The following is a 16,281-nucleotide window of genomic DNA, read 5'->3' as shown; positions in this document are numbered from 1 at the left end:
AGGTATAGATGGTGTGTATCATGTATATTTGACACTAAAATGAAACTGAGAGTAAACCTACCTTACCATACAAGCTTCTCCTACTCAATCTATATAGCATGATTTAGTTCAGTTGGTAGAGTGCTCATTCCAGGTGCATGGGTCATGGGATCAAACCACCTGAGCAGATCAATTGAATTTTTTTCCTATTCCAGTCAGTGCCCTATGACTCATATATCAAAGGTCATGGTATGTGCTATCTTGTCAAGAAAAATGCATATAAGAGATCCTTTGCTGCTAATGGAAAAATTAGTGGGCTTCCTCTAAAACTAAGGTTGACAACAGTCACTTTTCCCTTATCTTGGCTTCGTACGCATAAATAAAACATATCCAACGTTAATATTTCGATATGATATATTTGACAAAAGGTACTTTTTATTTATTTCAAAACTTAAAGTTAATATTTTTCCAGAATTATGAAAATAAAAAATACCAACCTGTAAACAGCGTTGTCTGCTTGTTATAGAAATTTGACAGGGATCAAGGTTAATAGACCTGTTTTTATTTTAATGTGGCAAAGCATTGTAATAATATAGCTAACTTTGAATTTGAATGACGTCAGTATTCCAATGACATCACTTTGCATCTCCTTTCAATAACCATAAATTGAGTATACTGGGTACATGACGTTTCCGTTTTAAGAATGCTGGACAAATTTTAATGCAAAATTGCTATTGAAAATGTTTTGTTTGAACATTACTAATGCACCTAAATGTGTTTGAAGAAAATCTTGTCATTAAAAAATTGTACCTTTTTACGAAATATGCTATATTTATTGTGTACGAAGCCAAACAAGGGTGCAAAAAGTGACTGTCGTCGACCTTAAATGTCAGAATTACCAAACATTTGACATTAAAAATATGATTGATTAATCAATATGCTCTAGTGGTGTCATTAAACAGCACAAACTAACTTTCTTGCTGAATTTTTTAATATACACTTTTCCATTAACTACTACAGAGGGGGCAGGATATACCCCATTGGTAAAGTGCTCACCAAGTGTGCAGTCTGACTAAGATATCGACCCCCATCAGGGCCATTTCTCATTCCAGCCAGTGTACCACGACTGGTGTTACACAAAATCTGTGGTATGTATTATGCTGTAACCATAATTAAATTGTGTTGAGTGTGTCGTTTAATAAGACCTTCCTACCCGAAGGACTCGATTGTTATAAGATGTATATAAAAAATGTCTTAAGGATTTTTAGACAACATGTTTTTACAGACAGGAAAGCACATACAACCTTTAATATATTGGTGTTGGAATATGAAATAATCCAACATATCCTCTGAGGAGATGGGGTGAGACGTAGCCCAGTGGTAGAGCACTCGCTCGATGTGCGGTTGGTTTAGGATCGATCCGCGTCAGTGGGCCCATTGGGCTATTTCTCGCTCCAGCCAGTGCACCACGACTGGTACATCAAAGGCCGTGATATGTGATATCCTGTCTATGGGATGGTGCATATAAAAGATCCCCTGCTGCTAATCGAAAAGAGTAGCCCATGAAGTGGTGACAGCGGGTTTCCTCCCTCAATATCTGTGTGGTCCTTAACCATATGTCTGACGCCATATAACCATAAATAAAATGTGTTGACTGCGTCATTAAATAAAATATTTCCTTCCTTCCTTCCTCTGAGGAGAATTGATCTTATGATCCACAGCATCTCAGTATGTACGTTTGTTATTTACCTTGTTTGTCCACTGTTTGGTTTGTAGGAACATGCAGTCACACCTATGCAGAGATATGATTTTGAAGACATTAGTGGTTTTTGACATTCAGGTTATCAGACTCTATTTTGAACTGTTATATCATGCATTTTCATCTTTTTCTGGAAAATCTTGTACATGTCATTGTTTTAGTAAAAACAATATAACTTAATGACTGTAATTTATGGTTATGATGGGTGCAGCTGGTGGGCAGGATATGCTCACCTCTTGTGAACACCTAGTAACACCACTGTTGTGAGAGTGATTCATGAGTACATGCCATGACAGCTATATATGTGTCCTGTGCTAGTTTTGAATTGCTAAACCAGTCTTGGGAGTTGCAATCCTCCTAAAGGTGGTGCAGTGATGTAACATCTTGTAAAGGATTTTTGGGAGTTGCAGTCCTCCTAAGGTGGTGCAAGGATGTAACATTATGTAAATGATTTTGGCAGTTGCAGTCCTCCTAAGGTGGTGCAAGGATGTAACATTATGTAAATGATTTTGGCAGTTGCAGTCCTCCTAAGGTGGTGCAAGGATGTAACATTATATAAATGATTTTGGCAGTTGCAGTCCTCCTAAAGTGGTGCAAGGATGTAATATCCTGTAAAGGATTTGGGGACTGGCAGTCCTCTTATAGATGAGGCAACTGATAGTGATTCATGGAAGCAATTATGACTTGGCCAGTATACCCTTTTGACTCTGTCTTATGCAGAGATACAGTTTTGATTAAGAAAAATGGCTTTGTCATTCAGACCATATAATTGATGAATAGGGGTCGACACGTAGCCCAGGGGTAAAGTGTTTTGACTGATGCACGGTCAGTCTGGGATCAATCCCCGTCAGTGGGCCCATTGGACTATTTCTTGTTCCAACCAGTGCATCACAACTGGTATATAAAAGGTCATGGTATGCACCCTCCTGTCTGTGGGATGGTGCATCATAAAAGATCCCTTGCTACTAATGGAAACATGTACCAGATTTCCTCTCAAAGACTATATGTCAAAATTACCAAATGTTTGACATCCAATAGCCGATAATTGATAAATCAATGTGCTCTAGGGGTGTTGTAAAACAAAATAAACTTTTGTCTCTTTTTTTTTATGAACAGATCCAAACTATTATAAGACAATACAAGATACAATAAACAACAAAGGTCAGTAGAATTCAGTCAATTTCATTACTTTAATGTGAAACTTACATGTATTATGAATGGACATTATAAAAATGATGATGACCAATAATCATGACAAATTAATGACAGGAAATTAACAAATAAATTATATTAAAGACACACCAGGAAATATATATAATTAAATAAATAATGTATAAATATTAAATTAAATAAATAATAACATTCAAATACATTTTTAAAATGAGATCATCGCATACCAAATTATTATTTTGGCACAAATGGAAACACAAACATCATGGGTGGATTTACAACAGTGCTGCAGTAGAAAAAGTATTGTATATTTACTGATATTGTTTAAGATGTACATATGGGTATCAATGTCAGCACATAATTAAAAATGGCATCCAAAGGCAAATCATGCAAATACTGAACAATACACAGTATTAAAGGTAGTTGTTACAACTGGTGCAGTACAGATGGTTACTAGTACTCACAGATAATGTACAGTGAAACCTCTTTAAACTGGACACCCTGTGGCCAAGACAAATGTCTGGTTTAAAGAGAGATCTGGTTTACAGAGGTTAAGTTCTGTCCTGGTTTTTAAAAAGGAACTCTGTGAAACATCTGGTTTGAGGGAATTCCAGTTTACAGAGGGTCCGGTCTCGAGAGGTTTTACTGTACAAATATTTACACATTAGACATTAGTCATGACTGACCTTTGTGTTGTAGTGGTTAAGCCATTGGCGGCTTTACATTTTTGATATTAGGGTTGATAGGTACTGGGTTCACATCCCACTAGCGGCTCTAGTTGAGAATGGCTTATATATATAACAGCTCATTAAGGTGTGAGACAGTTGCACCAACTTTTCTCTCACTAGCCACTAACAACTAACCATTAACGAAATGTCCAGGAAAGACAGCCCAGTTAGCTGAGGGATGTGCCCAGGACAGCATGCTTGAACCTTAATTGAATATAAGCACATAGAATATAAAATAAATATAAATCACATATAACTGTCTTGTCTGACATAGTGTCTTTGCCTTCCAGTAGTATATCCACTGGTTTGAAGCACATATGAGCATCACTAGGGAATTCTGCCATGAACAGCAGTATGTTCCACTGAGGTATTGTAGAGGTGATTATTTTAACTCAGTCATACATCTACAGTAATACATATGAAGAGTTTCATTGCAAAACGCAATAAACGCCATGTTAAAAACCATTGTGCGAACACCACTCAAACACTGTTTACACGTAGACAAACACCAGTTCAAATTGAGTTTTAGCAAAATGTGATACAATTGTCTGAGGATATATCCCAAATTGCAGAGAAACTGGAGTGGCGTTTATGGTGATTTGGAATAAAACGTTTTTAGGATTGGGTGTGTATAGTGGTGTATAGTGGCATTTATTACATTTTGCAACTATTCATATATCAACCACTATTCAGACATACACATCTGTCACCCTGGCAAACACAATATCTGAGATATTGGAGTGGATGTCAACCACTATTCAGACATACACATCTGTCACCCTGGCCAACATGATATCAGAGATATTGAGCTCGATGTCAACCACTACTCAGACATACACATATGTGACCCTGGCAAACATAATACCAGCGATATTTGGCTTGATGTCAACCACTACTCAGACATACACATCTATCAACCTAGCAAACATGATATCAGAGATATTTGGCTTGATGTCAACCACTACTCAGACATACACATCTGTCACCCTGGCCAACATGATATCAGAGATATTGAGCTTGATGTTAACCACTACTCAGACATACACATCTGTCACCCTGGCCAACATGATATCAGAGATATTTGGCTTGATGTCAACCACTACTCAGACATACACATCTGTCATCCTGGCCAACATGATATCAGAGATATTTGGCTTGATGTCAACCACTACTCAGACATACACATTAGTCACCCTGGCAAACATGATATCTGAGATATTTGGCTTGATGTCAACCACTACTCAGACATACACATCTGTCATCCTGGCAAACATGATATCAGAGATATTTGGCTTGATGTCAACCACTACTCAGACATACACATCTGTCACCCTGGCCAACATGATATCAGAGATATTTGGCTTGATGTCAACCACTACTCAGACATACACATTAGTCACCCTGGCAAACATGATATCTGAGATATTTGGCTTGATGTCAACCACTACTCAGACATACACATCTGTCACCCTGGCAAACATGATATCTGAGATATTAGGCTTCAACCACTACTCAGACATACACATCAGTCACCCTGGCAAACATGATATCTGAGATATTGGGCTTCAACCACTACTCAGACATACACATCTGTCTCCCTGGCAAACATGTTATCTGAGATATTGGGCTTGATGTCAACCACTACTCAGACATACACATCTGTCACCCTGGCAAACACGATATCTGAGATATTGGGCTTGATGTCCTCCAGAGAGATACTGTAACTGCCCGAGGTGGTGGTGCTGCTGAGGATTGAACTAGGAACCGTGGACCGATACGATGGAGGTGCCTCGCTTTCCGTCATCATGGAAATGTCTAGCTTCTCCAACGGCAGCCTTGGCACTATTGGCTTACTGAAGAATGTCATATGACTGGCAACACTCTCTGTCTGCCCAGCACCAACAGCAGAAGCAGACGCAGCAGCTAGAGAGTCTAGAAAGTCTTCACGTGTTTCTGAATCACTTTCCTCGGACACTGGCCTCTGTTGAGGCTGAGGTCCGTTCTCTATGCTGAACGGCACACACTTGCTGCTCACCAGGTCGTTTGACTTGCTCTTGGTGATGTGAGACATCTGCTGTCGGCCGCGACTCTGCCGGTCAAATGGGAGGGTCTGGGTGAAGAACTGGTCACTCCTGGCCGGGTCGAGTGGCTTGCGTCTGATGTCTCTCACACCCAGCTTTATTCTGTGTGGGTACGTTGTCACATTGTTGTGCCTGATGATGTCATCATCATTATCATTGTTGTCATCGTCGTGGATGTGGGTTCGGATATTTTCCAGGCTGTTGCTGTGGAAACCTCTCATCCATCTAGATACTTCATGGAAGTTTCCATGCTGTAAATAAAATATTAACAGTGTTATACAGAGTTATAATCCATATATGGTTGAATATTAATGTTGAAAAATATAAATATCTTATATCATACATGCTATAATAATGTCATATGTAGCTATGATGTACATAACTAGACCTTGCATGGATAATTACTAGCCTAATAATGTAAAAAAAATAGAAGCAAGATATCTTTTTTTTAATGCATTTTTCAACAGATAGGACAACACATACCATAGTTTTTTTTTTATATGTGAGTGACGTAACACTAGGTAAGCCTGGACAGAGACTAGTGGGTCCACTGTTGATGAACAATATTATGACCCACCAAATGTTTGGTGAGTTTTCTACCACTGAGCTACATGCTGTCTAAAACAGGTTTCAATGTACCTGCACATATGGATGGTCTGCCAGTTTCAATGTACCTGCACATATGGATGGTCTGCCAGTTTCAATGTACCTGCACATATGGATGGTCTGCCAGTTTCAATGTACCTGCACATATGGATGGTCTGCCAGTTTCAATGTACCTGCACATATGGATGGTCTGCCAGTTTCAATGTACCTGCACATATGGATGGTCTGCCAGTTTCAATGTACCTGCACATATGGATGGTCTGCCAGTTTCAAGGTACCTGCACATATGGATGGTCTGCCAGTTTCAATGTACCTGCACATATGGATGGTCTGCCAGTTTCAATGTACCTGCACATATGGATGGTCTGCCAGTTTCAATGTACCTGCACATATGGATGGTCTGCCAGTTTCAATGTACCTGCACATATGGATGGTCTGCCAGTTTCAATGTACCTGCACATATGGATGGTCTGCCAGTTTCAATGTACCTGCACATATGGATGGTCTGCCAGTTTCAATGTACCTGCACATATGGATGGTCTGCCAGTTTCAATGTACCTGCACATATGGATGGTCTGCCAGTTTCAATGTACCTGCACATATGGATGGTCTGCCAGTTTCAATGTACCTGCACATATGGATGGTCTGCCAGTTTCAATGTACCTGCACATATGGATGGTCTGCCAGTTTCAAGGTACCTGCACATATGGATGGTCTGCCAGTTTCAATGTACCTGCACATATGGATGGTCTGCCAGTTTCAATGTACCTGCACATATGGATGGTCTGCCAGTTTCAATGTACCTGCACATATGGATGGTCTGCCAGTTTCAATGTACCTGCACATATGGATGGTCTGCCAGTTTCAATGTACCTGCACATATGGATGGTCTGCCAGTTTCAATGTACCTGCACATATGGATGGTCTGCCAGTTTCAATGTACCTGCACATATGGATGGTCTGCCAGTTTCAATGTACCTGCACATATGGATGGTCTGCCAGTTTCAATGTACCTGCACATATGGATGGTCTGCCAGTTTCAATGTACCTGCACATATGGATGGTCTGCCAGTTTCAATGTACCTGCACATATGGATGGTCTGCCAGTTTCAATTTTTAAACTGTGGTTGTTTAAGAAAAGTCCTTTCTATGATCTGTGTTTAAACAATCAGTTAAATAGGGTTCTAAGTACATTTCATGTTGGAAAGTTTGATAGGTTCTCATTTTATTTTCAGTACCATTTGCCTTTTTTGTAATATTTAGACTTTCTTGAAACTGATGTTGATAGTCTTTGCTACAAGCAAAATTAAGTAGTGCCAGGTGAGCAATCACATAAAGTTTTAAATAGAATTTATTGCAGTTTTTTATTGCACAGTGATCAAGTTGTTTCTCTCCTAAAACTTTCCAGGCAGGTGTGGGAGAGAGCTAGAGTGACCGCTTGTCTTTCCTGGCAAATTCTGTGATATGACTTCATTATCAGTTTCATTAGATAGTTTCGTCTGTTAATAATGTTCTGTTTAATTCCAAGTTATTAATACTACTATATGAATATGGTATAGATCCTAGTAATCACCAATACTGACACTGAATTAAAGAGTACGATACTATTCTCACTCACATGCTCTCAAAACACAGTTCTTTCTACACAGGTGTGGCAGAGAGCTGGAGTGACCGCTTGTCTTTCCTGGCAAATTCTGTGATATGACTTCATTATCAATTTGATTAGATAGTTTGGGCTATTAATAATATATTTGTTTAATCACAAGTTATCAACAAATATGAATATGGTATTGATGCTAGCTAGTAATCACCAATACAATAATATTTCTGTTTAATCCCAAGTTATCAACATATGAATATGGTATTGATGCTAGCTAGTAATTACCAATACAATAATATTTCTGTTTAATCCCAAGTTATCAATATATGAATATGGTATTGATATCAGTAATATCACCAATACTGATTACTGACACTGAATCAAAGAGTACAATACTGTTCTCGCTCACACCGTCTAGCGACACAGTTCTTTCTACACACAGTCTTTATTACCAACATAACCTTGACTGGCACAGAAACCAGGTCCAAGGAATTCAGCACACCTTGGCAACTCTTTCCACTTTGGTTTTATATTTCCGACTTTCTTGTCATGTTAAATTTCTTGTGACATGCTCGAGAACTATTATTCGTGCCTGGTTACAATGTAAATCTCTCGCAGTAATGACCCATTCTAGTTTTACAGTCAGTACCTGTGGTTAGGATCACTCTTCGTACATTCCTCTATCACTGGCCACAAACCAGGGCCATAAACCTCCCCCGGTGTCCTTCTCTCATTACTGTGCATCTGGTGGGAGGAGGATAGGGAGGGGAATAACTCACCCAGTTATAGCCAGTTTTACAGCAAATTACTTTTTTTAGTTACAGTATAAAACAAGAAAGGTTTTGAAAAATGCAGACATCTGGTGTTGAATGAAAATGTATGTGAAATAGGTGGGGTTTTTTGTAAATTGTCTTTGAAAAAATAATGTCAATGCACAGAATTATGAAAAGAAAGTTAACAGTTTTCATTATTGCAAATATATGTATAGTTTTTTTGTTGCAACGTCAAACGTATGAAAGATTTTATTTCTAACATAAGCTGTAATAATTAATTAATAAAACTTTTACCTCAAAATATCAAGTGTTTTGGTTTATAATGAAGTATCATTAAACACTGATTCATTAATTTAATCCGAGCCATGACACACATTCAGGTGTATATGTTTTATAGGCCAGGTGTTTAACAAGTACAATGGTGGGAGGGATAAACAGATGATAAATGCTGGGTATAAATTAAATGACAAAATGGTCAAATCGGGGTGGGAGGTATCCTATTGAAAACAGCCAGCGCTGTTTCACTGGGGCATTTTCTGATTCGGTAAACTGATCCAATTAATTAACTGTGAGGGACAAAAATATATACACCTTCAGGTAAGTAATAAGAAATGGATACAAATTAATCTCTGCCATTGTGATTAGCCTTTGTCTGGGATCCAGCCGTTAGCAGTGTCAGAAGGTGCACCCGGAACAGATGAGCCTGAACATTAAATTGATATAAGCTTGTAATTGGAGTTACAAGGCCAAGGCCAAGTGATTTCAGGTGGTGGGTTCACTTTCTGCTAATGACACAAAACTGGAATCAGTTAGGTCCAATACACTGCATTGGCCTTGGTGGTGTCGTGGTTAAGCCATCAGACATTAGGCTGGTAGGTACAGGGTTCGCAGCCCGGTACCGCTCCCACCCAAAGCGAGTTTTAATGACTCAATGGGTTGGTGTTAAACCACTACACCGATTTCTCTCTCACTAACCAATAACAACTAACAACTAACCCACTGTACTAAACAGACAGCCCAGATAGCTGAGATGTAAACTCAGGATAGCAAGCTTGAACCTTAATTGGATATAAGCATGAAAATAAGTTAAAGATAGATATGGAGGTGGAGGATAGGGAACAAGGTATGGCCCTGGTAGAGGCTGTTTAATTGAGCACTTCAAGAAGCTGTGTTAATTGGATATAAGCATGAAAATAAGTTAAAGATAGATATGGAGGTGGAGGATAGGGAACAAGGTATGGCCCTGGTAGAGGCTGTTTCATTGAGAAGTTCAAGAAGCTGTGTTAATTGGATATAAGCATGAAAATAAGTTAAAGATAGATAAGGAGGTGGAGGATAGGGAACAAGGTATGGCCCTGGTAGAGGCTGTTTAAATGAGCAGTTCAAGAAGCTGTGTTAATTGGGAACGTCATCTGTCCATTGTAGCGAGTATTTACATATTCCTGTTTTACTTATCAATACTGTGCTTTTGTTTTTGAAAATAAGTTGAAATGAATGAATCAATCAATACACTTCTCTGCCAGTAACCACTAATCCACTGTCCTGGACACACAGCTCAAATAGCTGAGGTATGTGCCCATGGTGGTATACCTCAACCTTAATAAATAACCAGAAAAACTAAACTAAAAAAACAGAGAAGAAAATTAAACTGTAAATATTTGCATCAAACCATACTAGCATTTGTGCTGTGTCATTAGTGCTAGTAGATACCAAGGGTAGTGAAGATACCGAACTACTAACACCAAATCCTATTTAGTGTCATCTCACCCTAACACAAATAACATAAGCAGACTGAGTTAGGTTTTTTGTTTTTTTACCTACAGTAATTGAATAGTCTGAAACATGTTAACATCAGCTGTAGAGTATACCACTGGAAAAGGTTTATGTTGCTGTCAAGTTTATACTGGACTACAGTCAAACCTGCTATAGTGAACACGTTTATTAAGCAGCCACCCGTGTTAAGCAGGCACATTTTTAGTCTCCCAAATCATCTAATATAGTATAAACTGACCTGCATTAAGCAACCAATCTCTTGAAAGACCACTTTTTAATACTCCTTTGGTGGCAGCTTAATGCAGGTTTGACTGTATTTCATTCAATAATTTAATAAAAAATTATAAGGATTAAACATTGATGCTTAAATGTTATTAATAATTAAACAGTGTGTCCACACCTTTCTGTTTGGTAGGGCTGCACCCCGGGGTGTTGACACCTGTAACTCCGCTGGGTCGGAGTTCATCTCTCTGAGGGCCTGGTGGAGTCTGAACGATGCCAGCTGGTTGAGTTTCTGGTGGGCGCGGTCCGCGGTGGCCGTCCCCTCCAACACATCAGACATCGCCACACGGAACATCACCTTCTCCTCCAGACTCTCATTGCAGAAAGACTGTATTAAGAAAATAGAGAAAAATAACACATATGTATATATATATATCTATATATTTTATTAGATAATAATGTGAAAATTTTGCTTTAAAATCTTACATGAATGTCATTCAGAGCTAAAGCATTTGAAACCCAATGACCAATATATGTTTGTATTCAACATTCATTCATTTGTTTATAAGTTAATTCATTCTTTTGTTCATTCATTCATTCATTCATTCATTCATTCATTCATTCATTCATTCATTCATTCATTCATTCATTTATTCATTTATTCATTCATATGTAGCTGCAAACATACATTTATTGTTTGCTACCATGTACATATTTTAAAATTTCACAACATTATAAAACATTTATTCACATATTTGTTCATTTCAAAAACATTTTAATTTAATTACCCACATCTGCTCTTATATTGTAGATCTACTGTGCACCACAGACATTAGATAGCTATATCTTACAATGTGCTGAGGTGTCATACAAATAGTCCTTTCATTTAATTGCCTATTTATTTGTTCCTGCAACCATTCATCCCTTGCAAACCCCTAGTCTTTTAAGCTTACTTTATCTTCACAGAACTTAAATTTGTTTAACTTGACATACAGGACACCTATTTATAAAGACCAGTTATTGGGGCTACCGTGGTTGGCCTTGATATACCCCAAAATTGGGGTTTTTTTTATTTCATCAATTTACACACCCTTGAAAGTAAAAAAAATAAATCTTTCTTTGTAGCTTTCCTGTTTTGCAGTCAGTGTTTATACTTTTGTAAAAACTTGTATCAATCGATACGCGAGGGTTGGAGGACAATTCACATAACTATGTAGCTGTGGGGGGACATGAGTTAGTTGATGACAAACTACATGGGACTCTGAACACACAGGGGAGGGCCTAACCTCTTAATGTTGAATGTAAAACCAACTTCACATTTCCAGCATAATGACAAAATTGAGATCTTTACAAGACATTCAGGTTTGATGTGGGATTAGTCCGTATCAGGTATCTGGGGCTGGATTCAGGTGTAAACTGCCAGCGGAACATGGGACAGGAGGGTTCTGTGACCCAAACACGTGACTACGGACTGCAAGGTTGATGCCAGCCATGGATTTTATAGTATCGATAAAGACATATTAGGTAAACATGACAGGGTGCCAGGGCTGAAAGTTCACAGTCTATTTTTTGTTAGAATTCTTTGTTTTTAACTGTACAGTCTATAAAAGATGGTGTGTTAAAGAAGTAGCTGGACACTGGGATCAGGCTTGTACCAGTATATAGGAGTTAATTGAAAGTTTTAGATGTTTTGATGGTTGATGTAATCTTTGTCTTTTCTGATGGGATAATTAAATACTAATTTCATAATTATGTGTTAATTACTGTAAACCATAAAACATTAGAAATTACATTAGAGATTTATTAATGACATAAAATTTTGCTAACTTAGTTGATTTGTATTCAATACTAATCATAATTAAATATAGAATTTTATGATAGTGGCATAATAGAGTGTCTCTGTTTTATACAGTCTCTCTAAAATTTGCTCAGTTTTTATGTTCATTAATATTTCATTATTTTTCAGTGCTGTGCTGGCAAAAATGTATATTGTTGTTTTGTGATTTGTTTTAGACAGTTCCAAAATTGGGGCAGGTACAGTGTAGGTGGAACCATAATTATTTAATTTTTATTGGATCTGTTGTAGTATTTTCTCTGTGCATACTTGATTTAAATAAAATGTTTCTTTTATGGGTTGTGGATGTACTGTACAAAACAATTGCCTTCCACCCGCATCAGATGTGAAACAGCCCTTATAACAACAACAAAAATTCAAAACGAAAAACAAAAAGTCACCTTGTCATGTAACTGGTCCAGGGAATCCTCCATATTGACTTCACTCTTAGAGGTGTCCGCATCCATCCCAAGATTATGGATTCCAAGACTTCCTGAACTCTGAGACAACACCTGGTCCGAATCATTGTCCTGGTCCCGCTTCCACAGAAAACACAGCACCCCAAGAACCACTGCTGCCACCACGAGGGTGACACAAACAAGGGAGGCAACTATCAAGACATACTCTTCATGTCTGTAGTCCAGTGGGTCCATGATCTTGTACTTGATAAAAACTTGCAGTATTTCCATTTCATAATATGGATTTCTGTGTTTATCCATCACCGTTATCAGTAATTCATAATACCCAACATGACTAATGTCAATGTTTTTCAAAAGATATACATGTCCAGACGTTTTATTAATTTCAAACACTGAAGACCTATTCTTATCAAACAAGGAATACAGGAGATTAGACCCATCACTAATATCTGGGTCATGAGCTATCACCCGAGAGATGCTAAACCCAGCTGTCTGAGGTGTATAGACAGTCACCGAGTTATTAGAGCTTCTGGGAAAATCAAAAATCGGTTTATTGTCGTTAACATCCAGAATAATTACAGTGACATCAACCGAGCTGCTTAACGGCTTCTCCCCTTGATCTGTAGCCACAACTTTGAAGTTGTATCTACTTTGCCTCTCAGCATCTATGTCCGACATTGCCAGCAGAGTTCCGTTTTGACGGATAAAGAAAGGAAATACTGTCTGTGTGTTAGATGTGACCAGCTGAAGTGAAATCACTCCCCCAAATCCTGTGTCTTGATCTGTCACTGAAATAGTCCCAATTACAGTCTTAGATGGGACGTTTTCACGGATGTAGAATGTGTATGATGAAGAATTGAATGTCGGATGTTCATCATTTACATCTTTTATGATAACAGTAACCAGTGCACTGGCAGTGTTTGGAGACTCACCTCCATCTATAGCATAAACCTGGAACTTGTACTCTGACTTCTCCTCGCGGTCAAACGGTCGAATGGGTTTTATTATCGAGCTTCCTGGTTCAAGTCTGAAGTAAGGCCATGCATCATCAGATAATTTATATGTAATCTGAGCATTTGTACCAGTATCTTTATCTTTGGCTGATACCTGGATTCCAATACCCCCAATATCTTCATTTTCTAGGATATTAAGAAAATATGACTTTTGAACAAAGTAAGGCACACTGTCGTTTTCATCATCTATCTCAACTTCAATACTTGCTGTTGCAGTCAGTTTAGGTTTCCCTAAATCTTCACAAAAAATCACCACTGTGTAGTGAGTGGCAATTTCTCTGTCAAGCTTTTTAGCGATAATTACTTTATATTCTTTGATGCCCAGCTGTTTTAAATCAAAATTAATGTTTGGACAGTAGCATTGGACATCGCCATTACTTCCCGTGTCAGAGTCTAAGACTTTGACATGAGCAAATGGATAGCCAACATTTTTAGCTTCTGAAATATGAGCTACCTCAATCCCATTAAATAGATTAACAGTAATGGAAGGATGTTGGTTGTTGGTGTCCAGTATGGTTATGTCCACAAATGTTTGAGAAGATTTTGAAGGGGTTCCTTTATCACTGGCTTCGACAATAATACGTCTAAACCCACTGGGCAATGATTTCTTTAAACTGATATCACCCACTGTTTTATCAATGGCAAAATACTCCATGATTTCTCTAGCCTGATGGTTACTGAGTCTGTAGAAGAGCTCTCGATTAATTCCTTTATCAACATCCTGTGCCGATACTCGAATAAATGTTGTGTTTAATGGTGTGTTTTCTTTAATTGTCACATTATACACTGAGTATGTAAACTGTGGTGCATTGTCATTGGCATCCAGAACAGTCACTTTCAACACTGTGGTTCCACTCTTTTGAGGTACACCGTTATCCTTTGCTAACAAAGTCAAATAATATCCTTCTTGTGTTTCTCTATCTAGTTCCTCTTTTACATAAAGAATAACTGTTGATGTCCCATCAAGGTTTTTGGTGAAATTAACTCTGAAAGGAGCATTGTTAGGGATAATTTCATAACTGTGTAAAGAGTTTTCTTCAATATCCCTGTCCACGGCTCCAGTGAAAGGAAACGAAGCTCCAATTGGTGATGACTCTGGAATCTGTAATGAGATGGTCTTGTTACCAAACGTTGGCTCATTGTCGTTTGTGTCCTGTATGGTGAGTTTGATCGTGAAGCTGTAGACTGAGGCATCGGAGTGGACTGCAACTTGTAGATGAAGACCACAGACCAACCGGAAAGGACAGAGAGTCTCCCGGTCAATTCTCCTGGCTATTCGGAGTTGTCCCTCGCTGGAGCTGATGTTGAAGAGCTTGGCGTGCTGGTTCCCTGATGTCAGGATGCTGTAGCTCAGACTGTTGGTGTTTTCAGATGTAAGTATATCAACAGTTTGAAGATCCTCACCAACGTTTCCTACCAGGGTGTTCAGAGGCTGTTCTTCTTTAATCATGTATGAAATGTCTTTCGCATTCACAGTTTCATATTCACATCTTAGGATTACTAAAACGGCTAGTAAATAATAGCTCTCCATATTTCTGTAGATTATTATTTTTAAAATACTGTTCTTTTTAGGGTTGATTATCAAGATTCTTTCATTAATTTTTATCTCTTGTTTTTTTCACTGTCAAATTATTACATCTTAATTTTGCAACAAAAATATACCTGCAGGTTTATTCTTGCTGATAGATTTCTATTTATTATTGTTCTTTGCATAAAAAATACCTTTCAAGAGTTTTTTTTTTTTTTTTTTTTTAAATATTGTAATACTAGTAATTAAATCTAGTTTCACAAAAAGTACAGATGTATTTGTTCTCTAAAAGTTTTTGTACATGTCTTTGCACACAAAAAATACCTTCAGATCATCCCTTCTTTCCTTATTTACCGTTCAGAAACCTTTGTCAGTAATGAGATAAAAACCTGTGTTTCAGAAGTATTGTGTCTGTAACAATATTGACCGTCTTTGAGATGGTCACTTGAACAAATCACACTTAAATCCCATGAAGTCCACTAAAGGGAAGGAAAACACTGGAATCGTGAATCCAGGCCTCAACAAACTGACCGGTATATTGTTAGTCTCCCCTTTCTGTCCGACAGACCCAGCTGACTGATCCCCTTACCCACAATCGATTTCACACAAGTGCCAACCCAGCTCCTCCCCACAAAACGGAATTAAGCAGAGACATTAAGCCAGGTGGAAATACCGGTAACGTAAAATAAAATAAAAATCTCTGTGTGGTAAAAATGCACTGATTGCCACATTGTAAAGACTAGGTAACATAGATTATCCAGATAATGGGATTAACATAAACATCTGAATGTTCATG

The 16,281-nt window shown here is 38.1% G+C and overlaps 1 protein-coding gene across 1 annotated transcript; it reads right to left on the bottom strand.

Moving 5' to 3' along the window:
• Positions 1-5,281: 5,281 nt before the first annotated feature.
• Positions 5,282-15,488, bottom strand: LOC121374761 (protocadherin-9-like). The gene is made up of 3 exons (XM_041501870.1): positions 12,927-15,488; positions 10,870-11,079; positions 5,282-5,968 (listed from the first exon to the last, which is right to left on the bottom strand). The coding sequence occupies exons 1-3, from the start codon at positions 15,486-15,488 to the stop codon at positions 5,282-5,284; spliced, it is 3,459 nt and encodes a 1,152-aa protein (XP_041357804.1).
• Positions 15,489-16,281: the final 793 nt, after the last annotated feature.

The sequence above is a fragment of the Gigantopelta aegis genome, chromosome 6 (assembly GCF_016097555.1).
Source record: "Gigantopelta aegis isolate Gae_Host chromosome 6, Gae_host_genome, whole genome shotgun sequence".
Lineage (NCBI taxonomy): Eukaryota > Metazoa > Mollusca > Gastropoda > Neomphalida > Peltospiridae > Gigantopelta > Gigantopelta aegis.
This window is presented reverse-complemented; position numbering and strand designations above follow the sequence as displayed.

What these genes read in the sequence shown, in the direction of transcription:
- LOC121374761 (XM_041501870.1), bottom strand. Translation starts at nt 15,488, where the DNA reads ATGGAGAGCTATTATTTACTAGCCGTTTTAGTAATCCTAAGATGTGAA. An exon ending in TGGACCAGTTACATGACAAG is followed by an intron (nt 11,080 to 12,926) that starts GTGACTTTTTGT and finishes TTCTTAATACAG; the next exon opens with TCTTTCTGCAATGAGAGTCT. An exon ending in CAGCCCTACCAAACAGAAAG is followed by an intron (nt 5,969 to 10,869) that starts GTGTGGACACAC and finishes TTTTATTTACAG; the next exon opens with CATGGAAACTTCCATGAAGT.